This window comes from Heteronotia binoei, chromosome 7, assembly GCF_032191835.1.
Source record: "Heteronotia binoei isolate CCM8104 ecotype False Entrance Well chromosome 7, APGP_CSIRO_Hbin_v1, whole genome shotgun sequence".
Lineage (NCBI taxonomy): Eukaryota > Metazoa > Chordata > Lepidosauria > Squamata > Gekkonidae > Heteronotia > Heteronotia binoei.
In genome coordinates, this window is record NC_083229.1 from 42255439 (window position 1) to 42273668 (window position 18230).

The window sequence follows — 18230 nt, forward strand, 5'->3', positions numbered from 1 at the left end:
GACACTGCAACGACCTCTCGGAGCCCTTCCCAATAGGCACAGGTGTAAAGCAAGACTGTGTTCTCGTGCCAACTCTCTTTACAATCTTCTTTAGCATGATGCTTCAAAGAGCCGCAGTAGATCTAGATGATGACGATGGTGTCTACATCCGCTATCGCACCGATGGCAGCCTGTTCAACCTGAGGCGACTAAAGGCTCACTTCAAGACAATAGAAAAACTTATCCGAGAGCTACTGTTTGCTGATGATGCTGCACTCGTCTCCCACTGGGTATCAGCTCTGCAGCATATGACGTCCTGCTTTGCAGAGGCTGCCAAGCTATTCGGCCTAGAAGTTAGTCTGAAGAAGACAGAAGTTCTCCACCAGCCTGCACCCCAGGAAGATTATCACCCTCCCTGCATCACTGTGGGTGAATCAGTTCTGAAGTCAGTCCAGCAGTTCAGCTACCTGGGGTGCATCATCTCCTCAGATGCCAAGATCGACAAGGAGATTGACAACAGGCTGGCAAAGGCAAACCGTGCATTTGGCCGACTGCACAAAAGAGTGTGGAGCAACAAGCATCTGAAAAAAGGCACAAAGATCAATGTTTACAAAGCGGTTGTGATGACAACCCTCATCTACGGCTCCGAATCGTGGGTTTTATAATGTTATCACCTGCGACTCCTTGAGCGCTTTCATCAGTGCTGCCTTCGCACCATCCTCAACATCCACTGGAGTGACTTTGTGACCAACACTGAAGTCCTCAAGAGGGCGGAGGTTACAAGTATCAAAGCACTGCTGTTGAAGACGCAGCTGCGCTGGGCAGGGCATATTTCTAGGATGGAAAACCACCGCCTTCCCAAGATTGCTCTGTATGGCGAACTTTCCACCGGCCATCGAAATAGAGGGGCACCAAAGAAGAGGTACAAGGACTCCTTGAAGAAATCCCTTGGCACCTGTCGCATCAACCATCACCAGTGATCTGACCTAGCCTCAGATCGCAAAGCATGGAGGCACACCATCCACCAGGCTGTCTCTTCCTTTGAGAACGCACGCATAGCTGGTCTTGAGGACAAAAGGAGATTGAGGAAGAATCGCACTGCTATAGCACCAACCCCAAATCAGACTTTTCCCTGCAGCCACTGTGGCCGGACCTGCCTGTCCCGCATTGGTTTTGTCAGCCACCAGCGAGCCTGCAGCAGACGTGGACTACGACACCCTTCTTAAATCCTCGTTCGCGAAGTCAAGCCGAGAGAGAGAGAGAGAGAGAGAGCCATTTCCTATTGGTACAGACCAAAGTATCATTATACCAGGGAATGGTATACAATTTGAAACTGCGTTATGCATAGTACAAACATAAGCCAGTGAATATATAATTATTTTTTAAAAATAAAGCCCTAATCCATAGATTTGCTGATGTTACCCTATACAAAGAATCTGCTCCCCCCCCAACAAGTATCTGTCACTGTGAACCCAGCTATTGATGCTTGAATTCAGTGTCTCCTTCAAAACAGATAGCAATAAGGTCTCTCCATCTCCTGAATCCTCTAATATGCACTGTTGGTACAATAGAACTGTCTGCATGTAGATCATAATTTACCATTCGTAAACATGTTTTCTGCTGGTAAAAGACATGTCCACTGGCAAAAGGGAGGGGTCTCCAATTCCTTCTTCCCACTTCATCCTGAAGTTCTTCCCAGGGCCTCACCAACCACAGGCCAGTGATTTTGAAAAGCACAGGAGGATGCGGGGGGTGGGGGAGGGGAGAAGAGAAAGGTAAGTTTTCTTCCAGGAGCACTTTTATGTTCATATCAGATAGGATTTACCTTACAGAATTTGTAGTTTCTTTGCCATAAACACTGGCCATAAAGTTAGGATAACTACTTTAAAAGTTCCATCACTATAAAGTATAGCTTTCAGCTAATGTAACACTGATAGGCAGGCAGGCATGGCACCATAATGCATCCGTGTGACACAAGGCATGAAAAATGGATACAGGTAAAACAATTTCAACATGGTGAAAACCTATTATTATTAGGTGGGAAGTCCATCTTATTTTTCTAGAACTGAATTTGGGTGAAGGCTAATAACTTTATAAGCAGAAGTGGTACAAATCTACAAAGACTTTTTCCAAAAGTTTATGCTTCACTAATCCTAGCATATTCAGAACTTTCATATCTCTCTCACACAGTCAATTTTATGCAACTTTTTCATAAGAGTTTTCTTTCCCCCTCAAATTTTCTGCATTAGAAATTAGGATTGCCAGGTCCATTCTGGCAACTGGTGGAGGATAGAGGGGTAGGATTTACCAGGAGAAAGAGAAAACCCCAGGCCACATTGCTGGAGTTACAGAGAAAGTGACATCCTCATGCCAGCAGCTACTAGATGACACTCTAATGTTTGGACAAAAACTCTATGATAAAACAGGCTTGTACCATAGAATTTTTGCCCAAATACCAGAGTGTCATACCAAAAGTCGCTGATGTGATGTCAATTTCTGTGTTATGCCACCAATGTGGTCTGGGCCTTTCTACTGGTAAGCCCTCCACTGGCCACCTGATAGGTGTCTGGGGGACAGGGCATGGCTGTGGGGGGCAGATCTGACAGTTTACCTGATATCCACATTTACTCTCTGTGGTTGTTAAGGATTGCTGTTGAATGTTTATGTTTTTTAATGGAAAATCTGGATATGTTACGGACAATAAAATATTTGCCCCATGCATCCATTCTAGTAACTGTTTTCCCCCCTCTTGTGATAGGAAAACAAGATTACAAGAAAACCAGGCCAATGTTAAAAGCTACAAGATTAAAAGCAGAGGCCAAGAAAACCGCACCAGGCATAAAGGTATATCCAGCTGATTGCTTCCACCAACCTCCTATAGATGTTGAGTTTCTTTTCCCCATAGATGTCCTGTGTGAATATTGATCTTTGAGAGATATTGTTTATGACACTTCAAAACCCTAAGTGGAGAGCCAGAATCTAAAATATTCATGACACTTAAAAAAAACCCCAACTTTAATTCACAGCTAAACTGCAGGGCTGTAGTCTACACACAAACCTCCTTGGAGTAAGGCCCATTACATCCTGTGAATGGATGCAATCAGGCTGCAGAGGTCTTGATAAGAAGCAGTTTTGTCTGAACGCTGCCTGTGAAGTACTGTGTCAAGAATTGGGGTTGTTTTTCCCCCTGAAAGCAACAACTGTGTTTTCATAGGTAGCAAATGCTTTAGTGATTTTTGCATGTCATCGGTGACCATGAGGGTGGAATTGTTGTGTATAGATATAAATGTTAAGTGTTAGTTGCATTTTGTCATTAATCCATATATATCTGGGCTATGGTTTTCATCTTGGCATCCAGCACAGAAAATTATTGCCTTCCCTATCAATGGCCCAGCATGGAGGCTGGTGGACTTTAAATTATTTTGAAACTTCCTGTTTTTTGAAGAATAAAGAAGGTATAATTATGAGTTAATATGTGAAGGTAATAAATATTAATATAAAGGTAGATATAGAATATATTGTAGTCACCTTCTCCTTCATGACCCTCTTGTTGAGTTTGGCTGAGCATACATAGTTTGTTTAAACTGCATGCAATATTTTCCCCTCAATTTATTTTTGGCTCAAAATAAATTAACATAAAATCAGCTTAGCATGCCATGCTGAGAGAACAATGCAGATCAGGGTTGGGAGGGGAAGGGGGGTTAGAGAGAGATTCGAAAATGAGCTGTTTGAATTGAAAAGAATTTTCTGTAATGTTCAAAGAAGAACATTTTCTTGTTTCTGGCAGACGAGAAATCAATTTTTCCCCAAGTTATAGCTTATAGCAAATGGCAAGGTATTACTACCAAGCTGTAACAGCTGTTGAGTCACCAGATGATGTATTTGGTTGTCTTCCAGAATTTGCTATTATAATCACGAAACAGTGGTTTCTTTTCACTCTCTGATAGCTGGTCTCGATCAAGCATTGCCATGCAATGCGGTCTGTTTTCACAGCATAATCTCCTCAGTTACTGCTGTGTGTCAGGTTTTAATGAGAAAAAGTAGATTGCCTTTTTTGTCATTTGTTTAAAAGGCAGATTATTAACCTATTGAGCTGAACGGTCTTCTCCTCCCCTTCCTGATGAAATGCTAGTTCTTCTATCAGGGCTCTGCTTGTCCCAGTTCCCTGTAGGAATTTGCTCTGGGTTTTAGCTGGGGACTGAATGGACTATTTATGAGAAGTCTCACCCTGAATTGCCTATCTGAGAAACAAAAATAACTTACCTGCTTCGGTTCTGATGATTGAAAAAAATAAAGCTCAAACATTGGGCATATAAAGGGTGTGTGCAAATAAGTCAAAATCCTTTCAAATGGAGTATATTTTCAAAAGCCACATATTAAGACCAACCAAAATAACTTCAAAACAGCTACAAGCTTTCAAGTTCTCCTAAACTCTTAATCAGGCATTTGAAAAAGGTGAGAGAAAAGACGATTCTTTAGGTATAGACCATGACATTCAGATCTCTTGCCTGTATCCTGTTTAAAATGTCCTGCAGACTTAATAGCAGGCTGGGTGAAAGCTGCAAATTTGCTCAGGTTTTCCCCAGGTTATTTCCCTCCAGTCTGTGGAGGCCCCTTGGCAGTCAAAATTTCAGGAGCCCTCTTGCAAATTATGTTCTAATATTTCCTGCAGGCACCTTCTCTCTCTCTCTCTCTCTCTCTCACACACACACACACACACACACACACACACACACACACACACACACAGCAGCTAAAATAAAGAGTTTTAAGCCTACACATTTGTGATCTCACTGGGGCAATTGGTGAATGTAAGCATCTGTTGTATTTCCGCAACTTCTCCAGACTAACAGAAAATAGAGCACAGCCTAGGGAGGGGGTGGAGTTTTACTCCAAACAAACACTTTCTTCCTTTCTCACACATGCTTCACAGAGCCATGTTGCTCTGCCTGCTCACCTGGCCCATACAGCTCTAGTCAGTGAGATTTAAAGGCACACACCCACACCTTCCAGAGATGATCTTCTTGGGCTTTTGCAAGGCAAGAAAAAGTTTCCCCTTCTCCCCACCCCAAAGTCAGATGAGCAAGCTGTGAAGGTGCAAGCAAATTTTTTTCAACCTCCTAGGCTTTTGCAAGGAAACAGACTGTCTGAACTCCCTGGGCTTCTGCAAGGCAAACACACACTCTGATCTCCTTGGGCTTCTCCCCATGGCCCTGGAGAGTCAAGCCAGCATGGGGCCCCTACAGGCATGGGGGCCCATAGGCCAGTGCCTACTTAGCCTAATTGTTAATCCGACTCTACTTCCAGTTGAAAAATTCTTCTCCGTATTGAAAGTCAGTTTGGTGGAGTGGTGAAGAGTGGTAAATTCTAATCTGGAGAACTGGGTTTGATTCCCCATGCGACATGAAGCTGTTGGGTGACCTTGATCACAGTTGTCTCAGAGTTCTTCTCTCAAGAACAGTTCTCAAAAGAGATGTCTCAGCCCCACCCACCTCATGGGGTGTCTGTTGTGGACAGAGGAAGGGAAAGAGATTGTAAACCACTCTGAGTGAAGGGTGGGGTACCAGTCCAATCTCTTCCTCCTCCCCCCAATGTTAACATAGATTCCAGACAGATATGTTGGTCTAAAGAAAAATCCAAAAACAAAAACCATATAACACATTACATTATGACCAGTTTCCATTGACTGTACCTAGAATATCAATTAAAACTAATCTCCAGTGTCATTAGAATAAGGGCTGTTGTATCTTTCCTCTGCTTTCGACCAATAAGGGACCTGTGTATTGTGCTAGAGAGCCATTGGACTAATCACTGTTTTCTGTACTTGGTACTGAAGACTGCCATTGTGCCACCTTTACAGGAAACCTGGTATCAGCTCCATCTAGTGCCTAAACAAAAGTTCTCAAACAAAGTGCATAAAAGGGCCTCAAGATCATGGTTGAATCACCCTTTCCCCCTTTTCCTTCTAGGCTTGCCACTTCCTGACTGAGATGGGAGATGTCTCACTTCCATTGCCCATTGGTCCTCTTGACAGCCAGCAAGGGAGGGGAGGAGATTGTTGTCAGGTGATGCTGTTATGTTATTTCTGGGAGGAAACTAGAAGTGATGTCACACCTCTCTAGGAATCACCAGAAACTGATGTTAAAATGCTATAGTAAAACTCTTAGCATAGAACCTGCTTCAGCGGGAGAGCGGTATATAAATCAAATAAACATAACATAACAGAATTTCCAGTGATTCCTAGGGAGGTGTGACATCTCTTCTGGGTTTTTCCCATAAGTAATGTAACTACCAAGATCCTGAAGAAAAATATTTCCATACTATTTGGTCTCCTGATGTTTTGGATCCAGGTCATGTTGCAGTACTAAATGCCCCATAAAGTTATGTGATCATGGCAGCTAAACTGCTTGTGCCTCATTCCAGCAGCAGAATTTTTACATGAGCTATCTTATGCAACAAATGATGATCCATCTGTATACAATTTTGCATGCTTTTTACTACACAATAGTGCTATTTGTACAGAAAATTCATCATGTTAAAGAAGCAGTAAATGAAAAGGATTGGGATAGGTGAATGTAATTGGAGCCAAATATGTAGTACCTAATGAAGGTTGTAGTTTATTTTCTAGGCTTAGAAGTGCATCACAGTTTAAGTTCAAGAAACATTGATTTAATTAACCAGTCTTTTAAGTTTATTATTTACCCAGTGATCTAGACTGAGTTTCCACCAGGAGATAGTTTACACTAAGAGCTTATAAAGTTTGTTCTTAAAAAAAATGCAGCACTCCCCCTGCCCTGAAAATTGGCACTAAACTTATCTATTTCAACCCCATTGCGGTACTTCTGATTTCATAAGTGGCATGTTAATTAGTCTATCCTGTCAGATTTTGATTGCCTGTCATTTTCATGCCGGATTGAAAGGAACAAAGTTTCGGTTAGTCGTTTCCATTTAATACTGTGTTAATTTCCCTGAAGAGTGATATTTATCTATGTTGATAATGTCAGCCTAGTAACTTGTAGGCAATAAATACCAGACACTTTTGACTCTGAGTCATGGAAGGATGACTGGAGAATGCATGTGCATTCCTTACAGAATGTGTCCTTACAGAAATCTCTTCATTTCCCTGATTTTCCTGTTAGGCATCTTAGTGAAAATGTCTTTGAAACAATTTTTTGTTACTCAACCAAAATTAGTATAAGTATCATCACTGTGACCATAATTCAGTTCCTCCATATGGAACTTTCCATAAAATGTAAGGATGAACAATATTTGTTGCAGAGAGACTGGAGCATTACCAAAAGTCAGCTTCATCGCAGTTCACCAAGGTGATTTTAATCTAACAAAAAGAATCACAACTTTTCTCAGGCAGTTGCTCTCATGGACAAACATGATAAGTTAATCAGCTGACTGTGGACATAATGGGTAACAATTTTCATAGTCATAAAGCCAAAGTAGATGAGGGGGGAGGTCAGGGATCATTCTGTGTCTTTTAAAGAACAATTTCAGCCATACACAACTCTTCTTCATAACAGAACAGTGTAGGGAGGGCAGATGTGATTTATGGCGCCATCCCAAGCAGAATTATACCTTCTTTAGCCCTTAGACTTCAGTAAATTTAATAGGGTGTAACTCTGTTCAGGAAGCATTGACCATCTTTTTGCTCTCAAATTAATTTAGAAATGACACCCCCCTCCGCATCAAAAAACCATTTTTCATAACCATTTGAAAGGGTGGGGGGGATAAGCTTCTGTCTTTTGTCTTATTAGCCCTTTAAACTGTGTGGGGACATTCATGATTAAACTCTTTCTGAATACTGGCCCTGCAAGGCTAAGTTATAGCTGTAAAAATCACTGATCCCCACCATCCACACCCCCTCCCTCATGTCTCATCTGTTTTTGATGTACAGTGTCATTTGTTAGTATTTCTTGTCTGCCTAATAAGATATGCCACTGTTTCTCAAAACTTTCTGTCTCATACTCTGCCCTGGCTCCAACCTGGTGGAACACTCTGCCAAATAACATCTGTGCACTGCAGGACTTCTTCTTGTTGTTATTTATTTAATTTATACCCTGCCTTATCTCACATGTGGGCTCTGGGCAGCTTACCACATAAAATCCATAAAACAATAAAACAATGGATGGTAACAATAAGTAATAACAGAAAACCCATTCCTCCTCTCAGGTGAATATAGGTACCTCAAGAAATGCCAGAGCTCAAATAATATCTGTAGCAGCAGGGCACTGGGAGAGGGGCCATAGACAGGGGAGGCCAGAATGGTTGAATGATTGAATGTCCACTGCCTCAGCCAAAGGCCTGGTGGAACAGTTCCATTGTACAGACCCTGTGGAGCTGTAGTAAGTCCCACGGGGCCCATCTCAGGTGGAAGCATGTCCCACCAGGTTGGGGCAAGAGTTAGAAAAGCCCTTGCTCTGGTTGAGGCTAAGTGGACATCCCTTGGGATGGGGATCACCAGGAGGTATTAGTAAGAAGAGAGTAAAGCTCTCTGGTGGTTCATATGGGGAGAGGCAGTCCTGCAGGTATGATGGTCCCAGGCTGCATAGGGCCGTGAACTTGAACCAGATCCAGTATTCAATCAGCAGCCAGTGCAGTTGGTACAGCACCGGCTGAACGTTTGCTCACAAAGGCATCACTGTCAGCAGGCATCCTTCCACATTGTGCAGTAGCTGCAATTTCCAGATCAAGCCCAAGGGTAGCCCTGCATAGAGAGAGTTACAGCAATCTAACCTGGAAGCAACCATTGCATGCATCATTGTAGTTAAGTCCGGGGGAGGGGGGGAAGGGGTGAGATAGGGCATCAGTTGCCTGATTATCTGAAGATAATAAAAGGCTGATCTGGCAACCAAAATCACCTGGGCTTCCATAGAAAGCAAGGAGTCCAGCATTACCCTGAGACTCCACCCCTTTGGTGCTGGGACTGGGAGCCTGATCCCCAACCCCAGTCCCCCACACGTCAGATGCAGGACCTTCATCTTCATTGAATTCAACTTCAGCAGGCTTTGTTGTAACCATCCAGCCACAGCTCCTAACACCCTGTCCAGAATGGCTGGGGCAGCATCTGGTTGGCCATCCATCAACGGATAGAGTTGAGTGTCATTGGCATATTAATGACAACCCATCCCAAACCCTGGTCTAACTGGATGAGGGGGCACATGTAGATGTTGAATAACATTGGAGACAGAATCATCCCCTTTGGGACCCTTCATTCAAGCACATAACATGGGGACATCCTATCCCCTAGCATCACCCTCTGTTCCTGACCATGGAGAAAGGAGGAAAGCCGCTGTAAAGCAACATTGGCAGTGTGGTGGGTCAACAAATCATAGTCGACTATGTTGCATGCTGCTGTCAGATCTAAGAACAGCAGTGCCACCAACCCACTTTGATCAGGCACTTCCAGAGTCATTTGTGAGGGTGACCAGCACAGTCTCCACCCCATGGCCAGGGCAGAAGCTGGACTGAAAGGGGTCCAGTGTGAAACGTCATCTTAGAAAACCTAGAGCTACTCAGCCATCACCCTCTGAAGTACTTTACCCATAAAGGAAAGATTCAAAACTGGGCGGTACAGTTACAGTTCTGCAGGGCATGTAAGGCAGAGATGTTCCACCAGGTGTTTGGTTGAAGACAGCAATGTTTCCATCTTGGCACTCCACCTCCCTGCCTTTCCCCATGAGGGAGCAATGCTGTTGGAATTTCAGCACCGTATCTAGCTATGTTTCATTATTTTAATCTGTTTTAATTGATTTTTATATGATTGTGTTGTGCACCTCCCTTTGGGGGGTCTTTTGGGGGAGAGTGGTGGCAGGCAGGCAGGCAGGCAGGACTCCTGAGGAGTTCTGTGTTAATCGGTTGTACCAGAATAAAACAGAAGCCTAGTGGTACCTTACAGACTAACAGACTTTAATTCCGGCATGACCTTTCATGAACCAGAGCTTTGACTCACGAAAGGTAATGTTGAAATAAATGTTGTCAGTCTTTAAGGTGCCACTGAACTTCTGTTTATCTTTCTATGTTCCCTGATCTGCTGCCTAAGTGTGTGCCATGAGATGTGTACATACATGTTGCGGCAGATTCTGGGATACATTTTGAGGCAACAATCTGTTGGGCTGTTGTGTTTGACCCAGGGAAATTAACATGTTTTAAAATGCACGATATTCTTCAGCAACTTATTACAGATTGATAATGATAGGCAAGCTGTCTCTTATTTATTTGTTTATTTAGAAAATTTCTATGCTGCTGCTTCCGAGTCTCTTAGACAAGCTTGTCTGCCTTTTTGATCTCCTCATAGACAAACTCCCAGAAACCTTGTGCAACCCAGTCTGAAAACCTCTGTGGTTAGGAAACTATTTTTGCAGAGTATTTCACAAGTACTCTGTGCAGGGAACTGGATTTTGGAAACCTCCCAGAAGTGCACAACAGCAAAGATGCTTGATCAACCATACCCCAGTTCTGTGCCAGGCTTAGCATAGCGGTATCTGTATAAAGGTGAAATGGACAGAAATGCAGGTGGTGGTTCCACAGTGAACTGAGAATATTGGTAGCCAAGAAGAGTCTGCCCCATACTTTCTCCTTTTGTCAGCATGAGCTCAGCATTTTTTGTTGGGGGGGGGGGGTGTTCTTGCCCACTCTGGAGCAGATGGAGTTTGCAGTTGTGTGTCACTTGTTTATTGCATCCTCTTAAGATGAGTAGCTGGGTGCTCAGGGAGGGGAGGGGGAGGAAGCACTGCTGTAGAATGATACAAGAAAATAAATGAATCCTGTCTTCTGCTGCCCTTGTCTCTTCATAGACAGAAGACTTAAGGTTGCACCCCGCCCCAGTGCTTTCCATAGAATTAGTTCAATGTAATTCTTGTTTTTCCCTTAGACAAAAGCAGAAGAAGGCTTAAAATATATTTTGCATATGTGTCTTGTCTTTCCAAATTAAGATTCGGAAGAAAGTAACTGTAGATTCAGATGATTTTGTATGAAAACGGAAATTGGTGCTGTCTGCCACCAACGGTAGCCAAAAGAAGTCATAATATCTGAAAAGCACATTAGGTGGCACATACTAAATGATGGTTCTAAGATGCTGATAACATAAAATGCATTCATGTAAATGCAAATGAAGAGCATGTTCAAGAGAACCTTATTTTTATTGAAGAGCTGCTGTTTGGTTTTGTTGGTGAAGTTGATGTTAGAATGTTAACTCTTTCCAGGTCTGCGAATGATGCTCTTGGTGTTCTTTCTGACTTGAGTATGTGCAAAACCACTTATGCAGAGAGAATTGACAAGCCCTGTGGGGGGAAAAATCATTAAAACATTTGGAAATAGTAAAATAGGTGCAGGTTATACAGTGTGCATGCACATGTCAGAACTCTTAATCCATGCTATTCAACAGAAGAGGATCTTCTTCCAAGTCGCAAGGGACTCATTTACGCACTTTAGCTTTAGGGTCAAACTTGTTCGTGCCAGGTCACAGCCTTCTAACATTACATCAAACTGTGCAGCTAAAATGGCTTCTAGCTTGAAATAGCTTTTTAAAAGTTGGGCGAACACTGGCTAATTGTGTAGGGACACTAAGGCAAAGCACGCAATGCTTCTGTTGCCAGGTTCCTCATGCAACTCATTCCAAGCAACAAGTTCCATATGTCCTCAAAGGACTTTGATTCCTGTTTGACATGTAGTATGGCAAGCTGCTTTTTAAATGTGTGGAAATGTCAAAAGCAGCTGGTAAATGTAGTGTAAAAAAGCAGGGGGTACACATTATTTTTTTCATGTATTCGCTCTTTGAGTTATAATCCTTTATGGACAGATGACTGAAAACCCTGCAGTGTAATTTCTCCTTTCTTCATTTATGCCTCACTTTCCCCCCCAGTTGGGACCCAAAGTAGTTTACATCTGTGTGTGTCTGTGTGTGCTACGGAGACCCCGTATGGTTTTCAAGGCAAGAGATGTTCAGAGGTGGTTTGCCATTGCCTGCCTCTGCATCATGACACTGGTATTCTTTGGAGGCCTCCCATCCAAATACTAGCCAGGGCTGACTCTGCTTAGTTTACAAGATCTGACAAGATTGGGTTGTCCCAGATTACATCATTGTACACTCCTCCATTTTATCCTTACAACAACTGTGTGAGGTATATTAGGCTGAGACTGTATGATTGGCCCAAGGTCACCCAGCAAGCTTCCATGGCAGAGTGGGTAGTCTTCCCAGTCCCAACACTCTACTCCACCACATTGGATCTTTCTAAGCAGTGCAGCTATCTGCCTAGATCAAATTATTTTTAACTGTGATGCATATTGTCTGTGTGGTTGTAGGTGTTTTCTTTCTATACATAAACTCATGATCCGTAATTTTAAAAAGTGTGACCAGTTTTTGATAAAGGTAGGATATTTTTGAGAGCATTCATGCATAGGGTTGCCATAAGGACTTTTTAAAAGCAGGAACACACAGGAATGCAGTTCTAGCTTGCTTGGCCAGGGCTCCAGCTCAAAAAAAAAAAAAAAAAAGGTCTCTGGCAGAGGGAAGGTAGCCACGCACTCCCGGACTGTGCATTCTGTCTTCTCTGCTGCCTCTAGCGGGCTTGCGAAGAGAGCAAGAAACATGGAGCTGCCAATGAGTGCCCCCTCCTGGGAGAAGCTGGACCTGCCACTGCCTGCTCCACCACATGTGGCTTTCTCTCTCTGGCCATGTTTTGGGAGGCAAAACAAAGTCTCTCATTGGGGTGTGTGAAAACACACTTCCATGAAATGCAGCTGATGGCACTGTACTGTTCTGAGTCAATATGCAGAAAGTAACCTAATGAACTTCCAGTGACATCAGGGGGTGTGGCCTAATATGCAAATAAGTTCCTGCTGGGCTTTTTCTACAAAAAAGCCCTGACCACACAAAATTTTAAACTAGAAAAAATGGATCATAAAGAGGCCTGTATATAGGTCACTGATCATTGAATTGGAATCAGTGCACTGAAGGTGAACCCTATGAATTGATGTCCGCTTGCAGAACATGGCTTTGTTGCCTTTCCCTTCTTGTTGCACCCTCTTATCCCAAAAGCCACTCTTGAGGGAGTGTAGCTGGTTTTGGGTATCAGTGGAAATTATCCCTCTCAATGATTGAGTGGAAGGGCACAAGGGTAGGTGTCGATACAAGCCATTGTCTTGGAAAGTGCAAGTTTTAGGATAATTGAGACATTGAGAGAATTGTGTGGTCCTGTGTTGTGGTTTTCTGTACAACAAAACCCTTATACTTTTGAAAAGTCCGCTATATCTAATGTTTTTGTTATTTTTCCATTGGTACAGGAAGTCAGCCTTGTCCTTGCAGCTATATTGGTCTTTCTGATGGCTTGCTATGCTTTCTTTTATCTGAAACTATCTGAAGAGGTTGACCTTGATCTGGATCAAGATGAAAACTAGCAGATGTATTTTTTTTTCAACTCTCATCGGGGGAAAAGCATCATCTTGACCACTTCAGATTGCAAACAAACTGGCTCTTCACTGAGGTGGACATAACTTGAACCAGTTCCAGCAGTTCAAAGGCCAATACTACTCATGATAATAGCTCAGCCAACCTTAAAGAGTTTTACAAAGAATCACACAGAGCAAACTTCTTCTGCCAGTGAAACTGTATCAGCTTATGGTGACTCTTTTAATATTTGTTTCTCGAGATAACAAATGCTCTATTCCAGAAGAAAATTCGCTGCATTTGTTATGACTGCTGTTTTGAAGGACTTGACTTTCTTGGAATCATCTATGAATTGAATTGATTTTTAAAGGGGAAAAAAAAGAATTAAAAAGATTGCAACATGCCCAAATCACAAAATATATGCAAACCAAAATTACAGAAGAGAATTTTAAAATGCTATTAACAGGCACAATTCCATTAGAAATTGAAGTCCCAATTAACCTCGTATCAGGCTGCCTTAGTTTTGTTTCTGGCTAGAATAAACCTTGTATGTTTCTTTTTTAGTTGTGTAAGACTGCAGTTGTAAAGTACACAGACTCTATATGGTGTGTATGTACACATATGCCATGTCTCTGTGTGTATGTGGGTGCATGTGTACACACACAAGCATATATATAAACACACATATGCACACAGTGTGTGTGTGTGTGTATGTCATTTAGAGTCAACTGTGATCAAAATCTCTGAGTCAAAACAAGCAGTCAAAAGGTGCCAGAACTGTAGATCCAAAAATAACGATGCTGTAATAATTTGAGATTAATAACACATTACCACACAAAAAAAATCACAGCAAAATTCTCTGTTCAGGAAGAACCCCCTTCCTTTTCTGGAGGTGCAAGTTTATTCCAGTTTTCACCCTGGTGCCTTTGTGAGTGTGTATCAGCAGTCTTCTTTTTCATTCCTTGCCAACTGTTCCAGGCACATGTGTTCTGTCAGAAATGGCACCTGGATGACAGAAGCTCCAGCGTTCACATATGCCTCTGAAGCAGAGTTCCTTGCCTCTTGGGCTATCTGAATGAGTGTAAATATAAAGTTCAGTTGATGTTGATTTTAATTAGCACATTACTTCATTAATATAAAGTTGAAATTCTGTTTTAATTATACCATTGCTGGTGCCTGTGATATCAACATGGAAGATACATACTAGAGGCTTTAAAAAAATCTTTTGCAATTAGTCGTTTTTCAGCAAGCAAGCACTCAGTTATAAACCCAGTTTTGTATTGGGCATCATCCCATGTAACTGAGGAGTATCCTGGCTTCATCATATAAGATTTAGGGGCAGGGTATTATAGCAAGATATACAAACTATGCATTGCAAAAGGTAAGTTTTTCCCCTCCCTGTTTCTTTTTTCTTTTTGGGTGGGGGTGGGGGGATGGGTCTTAATAAGTCAATCTTATTGAAGGAAAAACATAACACTGACATTTCTAATGCTATCAAAAATTATTTGACTGCAAATAATACTGGTGAAGTTTCTTTTCCCACAGTTTGGGAGGCTCTTAAAGCCATGGTGTGGAGGAAATTGATTGCATCAGTTTCCACTGATTAATATAAAGTTATATTATAAAGTTATAAAGGCTCCCACTTTCTGGGGAGCCTTCTAAAATGTTGGGTTCTCCCAAATGAACAGTGTTTCTTCTGGCCAAAAGGCTAGCCTCTAGATTTCAATTTTCTTTTGGGTGGTTTGGATCACTGCCCTATTGGCCAGTTGGAGTTAGGGGAGAAAAAGCTGGGGTGTTTTCCCTCTGCCAGCCATAGTGGGAGTATGGTGTTTGTTGCCTAGATTGCCTCCCCACACATTCATACCTGGGAAGGGGAGCATGGCCTGCAGCAGGAGGTGGGCCTCTATGTCTTTCTCCCCCACACACTTGGGGGCAAGTTTCCTAGGGGCAGGGGATGGGTTGTTTGGATGTCCTATCATCTGCTCCAGTTGTCATACTTTTTCTTTGAGATTTTGAACGTGACAGTCTTGCCACATCATATGGCTCTCCATCTCATGGAGTTTCATGTTAATGTCTGCCATAATAATATTCAACAATTCACTGAGGGACCATTTGAAGAAATTCAAGTGAAAGATTCCACTGGTTTCTATGGTGCTATGTGGGTGTTTGAGGACAGAGATGGGAAATAGTCTCCCCCTTTTCAATCAAAAATGTATGAGTTTAAGTATGTAATATAAAAGAATTTGTGATAATGTTTGCTATTTTGCTTTGTCATGATTATTTACTGTATAGATCCAGTGGTGAGCTCAGTCCATCAAATATTGCTGCCATACTTCATTTCGACAGGGAACTAATAAAAGCCCCTGGGCAAGAACAGTGATAAGATGGATCTGATAGAAGTTCCATTGGTACTTGATTGATTGATTGATTGATTGATTGAATTTCTACCCCGCCCTTCCTGTATGTAGGCTCAGGGCAGTTACAACATATAAAAACATTTAAGAATAAACAGTAAAATCAGCTCTACACTCTAAAACCATCTACCTGACCTGTGTCTTATTTTCTCTGTGAGTGTCTTCCAAGTTCTGTCATTGCCTTTTCAAAGTAACAGGGCTACTGGCAGTAGGAGAAGGTAAGGAAAAAGACACTTCTGCCTGCAGAATCTCTGTGGAATCCAACCCAATAAATCTACTGAAATCTTGAAAATTGTTTTAGAATCTTGAACATGATGCTCTTTTATGGACAACAGTACTATTTGTTTTTAATGCTTCCCGTAAAACAAATTGTTCCCAGCTATCAAAAGTTGTTCACGACCAAAGATTTGACTTGCAAAATAACATTCCTAAATCGAAGATAATACAGTGCTGACCAGTTTAGAGAATAAAGAATAATACAGAGAGCCAGTTTGGTGTAGTGGTGAAGTGCGCGGACTCTTATCTGGGAGAACCGGGTTTGATTCCCCACTCCTCCACTTGCACCTGCTGGAATGGCCTTGGGTCAGCCATAGCTCTGGCAGAGGTTGTCCTTGAAAGGGCAGCTGCTGTGAGAGCCCTCTCAGCCCCACCCACCTCACAGGGTGTCTGTTGTGGGGGGAGAAGATATGGGAGATTGTAAGCCGCTCTGAGTCTCTGATTCAGAGAGAAGGGTGGGGTATAAATCTGCAATTCTTCTTCTTCTTCTTCTACATTTGATTGGTAATTTTTTTCTTTGCTTGACATGATAATTAAGACTTAGTTGTGACTATATGGCAATTGATTAAAATTGGTGGAGCTGGAACTGCCACTGTTACTTAAGGATTTTTGTATTAGATTGTGGATTGTCATTTTGGAACTGAAATTTCCCAAATAAAGTAGCCATTATGACATGTACTTTTTTCTCCTTTCAAGAGATTAATGAGCGTACCATGAAAAGACCACTGTCATATTCATATGGTAGATTCAGAACACTTCCATGTGAATTCATGAGATTTGATTGCTTATTGAGAACTGAAGATGTACTTGTACATCTTTGATTCAACTTCCTTTTCCTGAAGAAAATTCATATTCATTAAAAAAAATGCATGAGGATGGACGTGTTTGCGTGATGAACATCCATATCATGACCGATGTTATGGAGTGTGGGAAAGCATTAATGCCTCTACCATGTGAGGACAGTTTAAGCCCAGTATTAGTTTCCTAAGCAAAGTAACATGCTTCATTTTGCTTAGAATGCCACTGTACGTGAGCTGTGTTATTGTTTAACTTAACTCAGAACATCATGTTTTAACAGATACATATGTCTGATAAACTGAGTGCTTGTGTGTGCTACAGGGCTTTTTTTGTAGAAAAAGTCCAGCAGGAACTCGTTTGCATATTAAACCACACCTCCTGACACCAAGCCATCTGGAACTGCATTCCTGCTCAAAAACAGCCCTCTCTCTCTCTGTGTATGAGTATTGTGATATCTGTGTGTTTTCAATAACAATTGATAGCAATATTTTCATTTTTAGTGAAAACTCCAACTGATAGAATGCCAAGATGTTATATACCTCTATCTCTCAAAAAGATGTCTCAGTGTTATTTGTTTTTTTCTTATTTGGATAAATGAGTATGAAGTATGACATTGTAAGAGACTGTCTAATTTTAAAATGGGATGGTCTGGTTAGGATCCTCAATTTAGACAGCACCATTGGTTACTGCTAGTTAGATTCGCAGTATCTGTGAACTACAAGTATTAGGAGCAAATATGTATCTAGGAATATCCCATAACCATCTTCTGAAACTAATGTGCAGTTGTATTAAACTAGTTTTGCATGTTGCATGCAAAAAAATTAGGTTCTTTTTTCCTGTCTTCCCTTTTCAAATAATGTTTAAGTGTCGATGTGGATCCATGTATCCCCATTCTGACCATGTATAGAAATGCTGAAGGTGCAACAGTAAACACAGTATTTAGTATTGAGGTTGCTGAAGTTTGTATTCCTTGGGTTTGGAAGATGAGTTTTAGTTTCAGCATCAGTGTCCTGAGCCAGCTGTTAGGAAATGCTTCTGAATCAAGAAGGTTATGGGTTGGATCCAGAGTACATTTTTTGCTAATGCAAGGGACAGGGTAATTTCTACTAAATTTCTCTTCCAATTTGCCTCTCATGCTGTTCCCGAGGGTCCTCTATCCCCTTGGAGGAGCATTTTGGGAGATCAGTGGGAGGGCAGGAACAGGAAGATGTTGTTCCACTGACAGAAGTGCTTTGTGTGAGAGGAAAATTTAATCTAGATCCATCCCTATCCAGTTGAAGAAGCAGGGGTTAACAGCACTGGGGGAACTGCAATTGTCATGGTCCCTCCCCCACAACCCAGAGTTGCCCTGTACTCTGCAGTGAGAT

The 18230-nt window shown here is 42.0% G+C and overlaps 1 protein-coding gene across 1 annotated transcript in view; it reads left to right on the forward strand.

Moving 5' to 3' along the window:
- The window catches only part of TRIQK (triple QxxK/R motif containing), a 66760-nt gene extending 50849 nt beyond the window's left edge, over positions 1-15911 (forward strand). Inside the window, exons 3-4 of the mRNA XM_060243510.1 lie at positions 2738-2823; positions 13273-15911. Coding sequence (XP_060099493.1) covers positions 2738-2823; positions 13273-13386 — 200 coding nt within the window. The 3' untranslated portion in view covers positions 13387-15911. The remainder of the gene's footprint in view (positions 1-2737; positions 2824-13272) is intronic.
- Positions 15912-18230: the final 2319 nt, after the last annotated feature.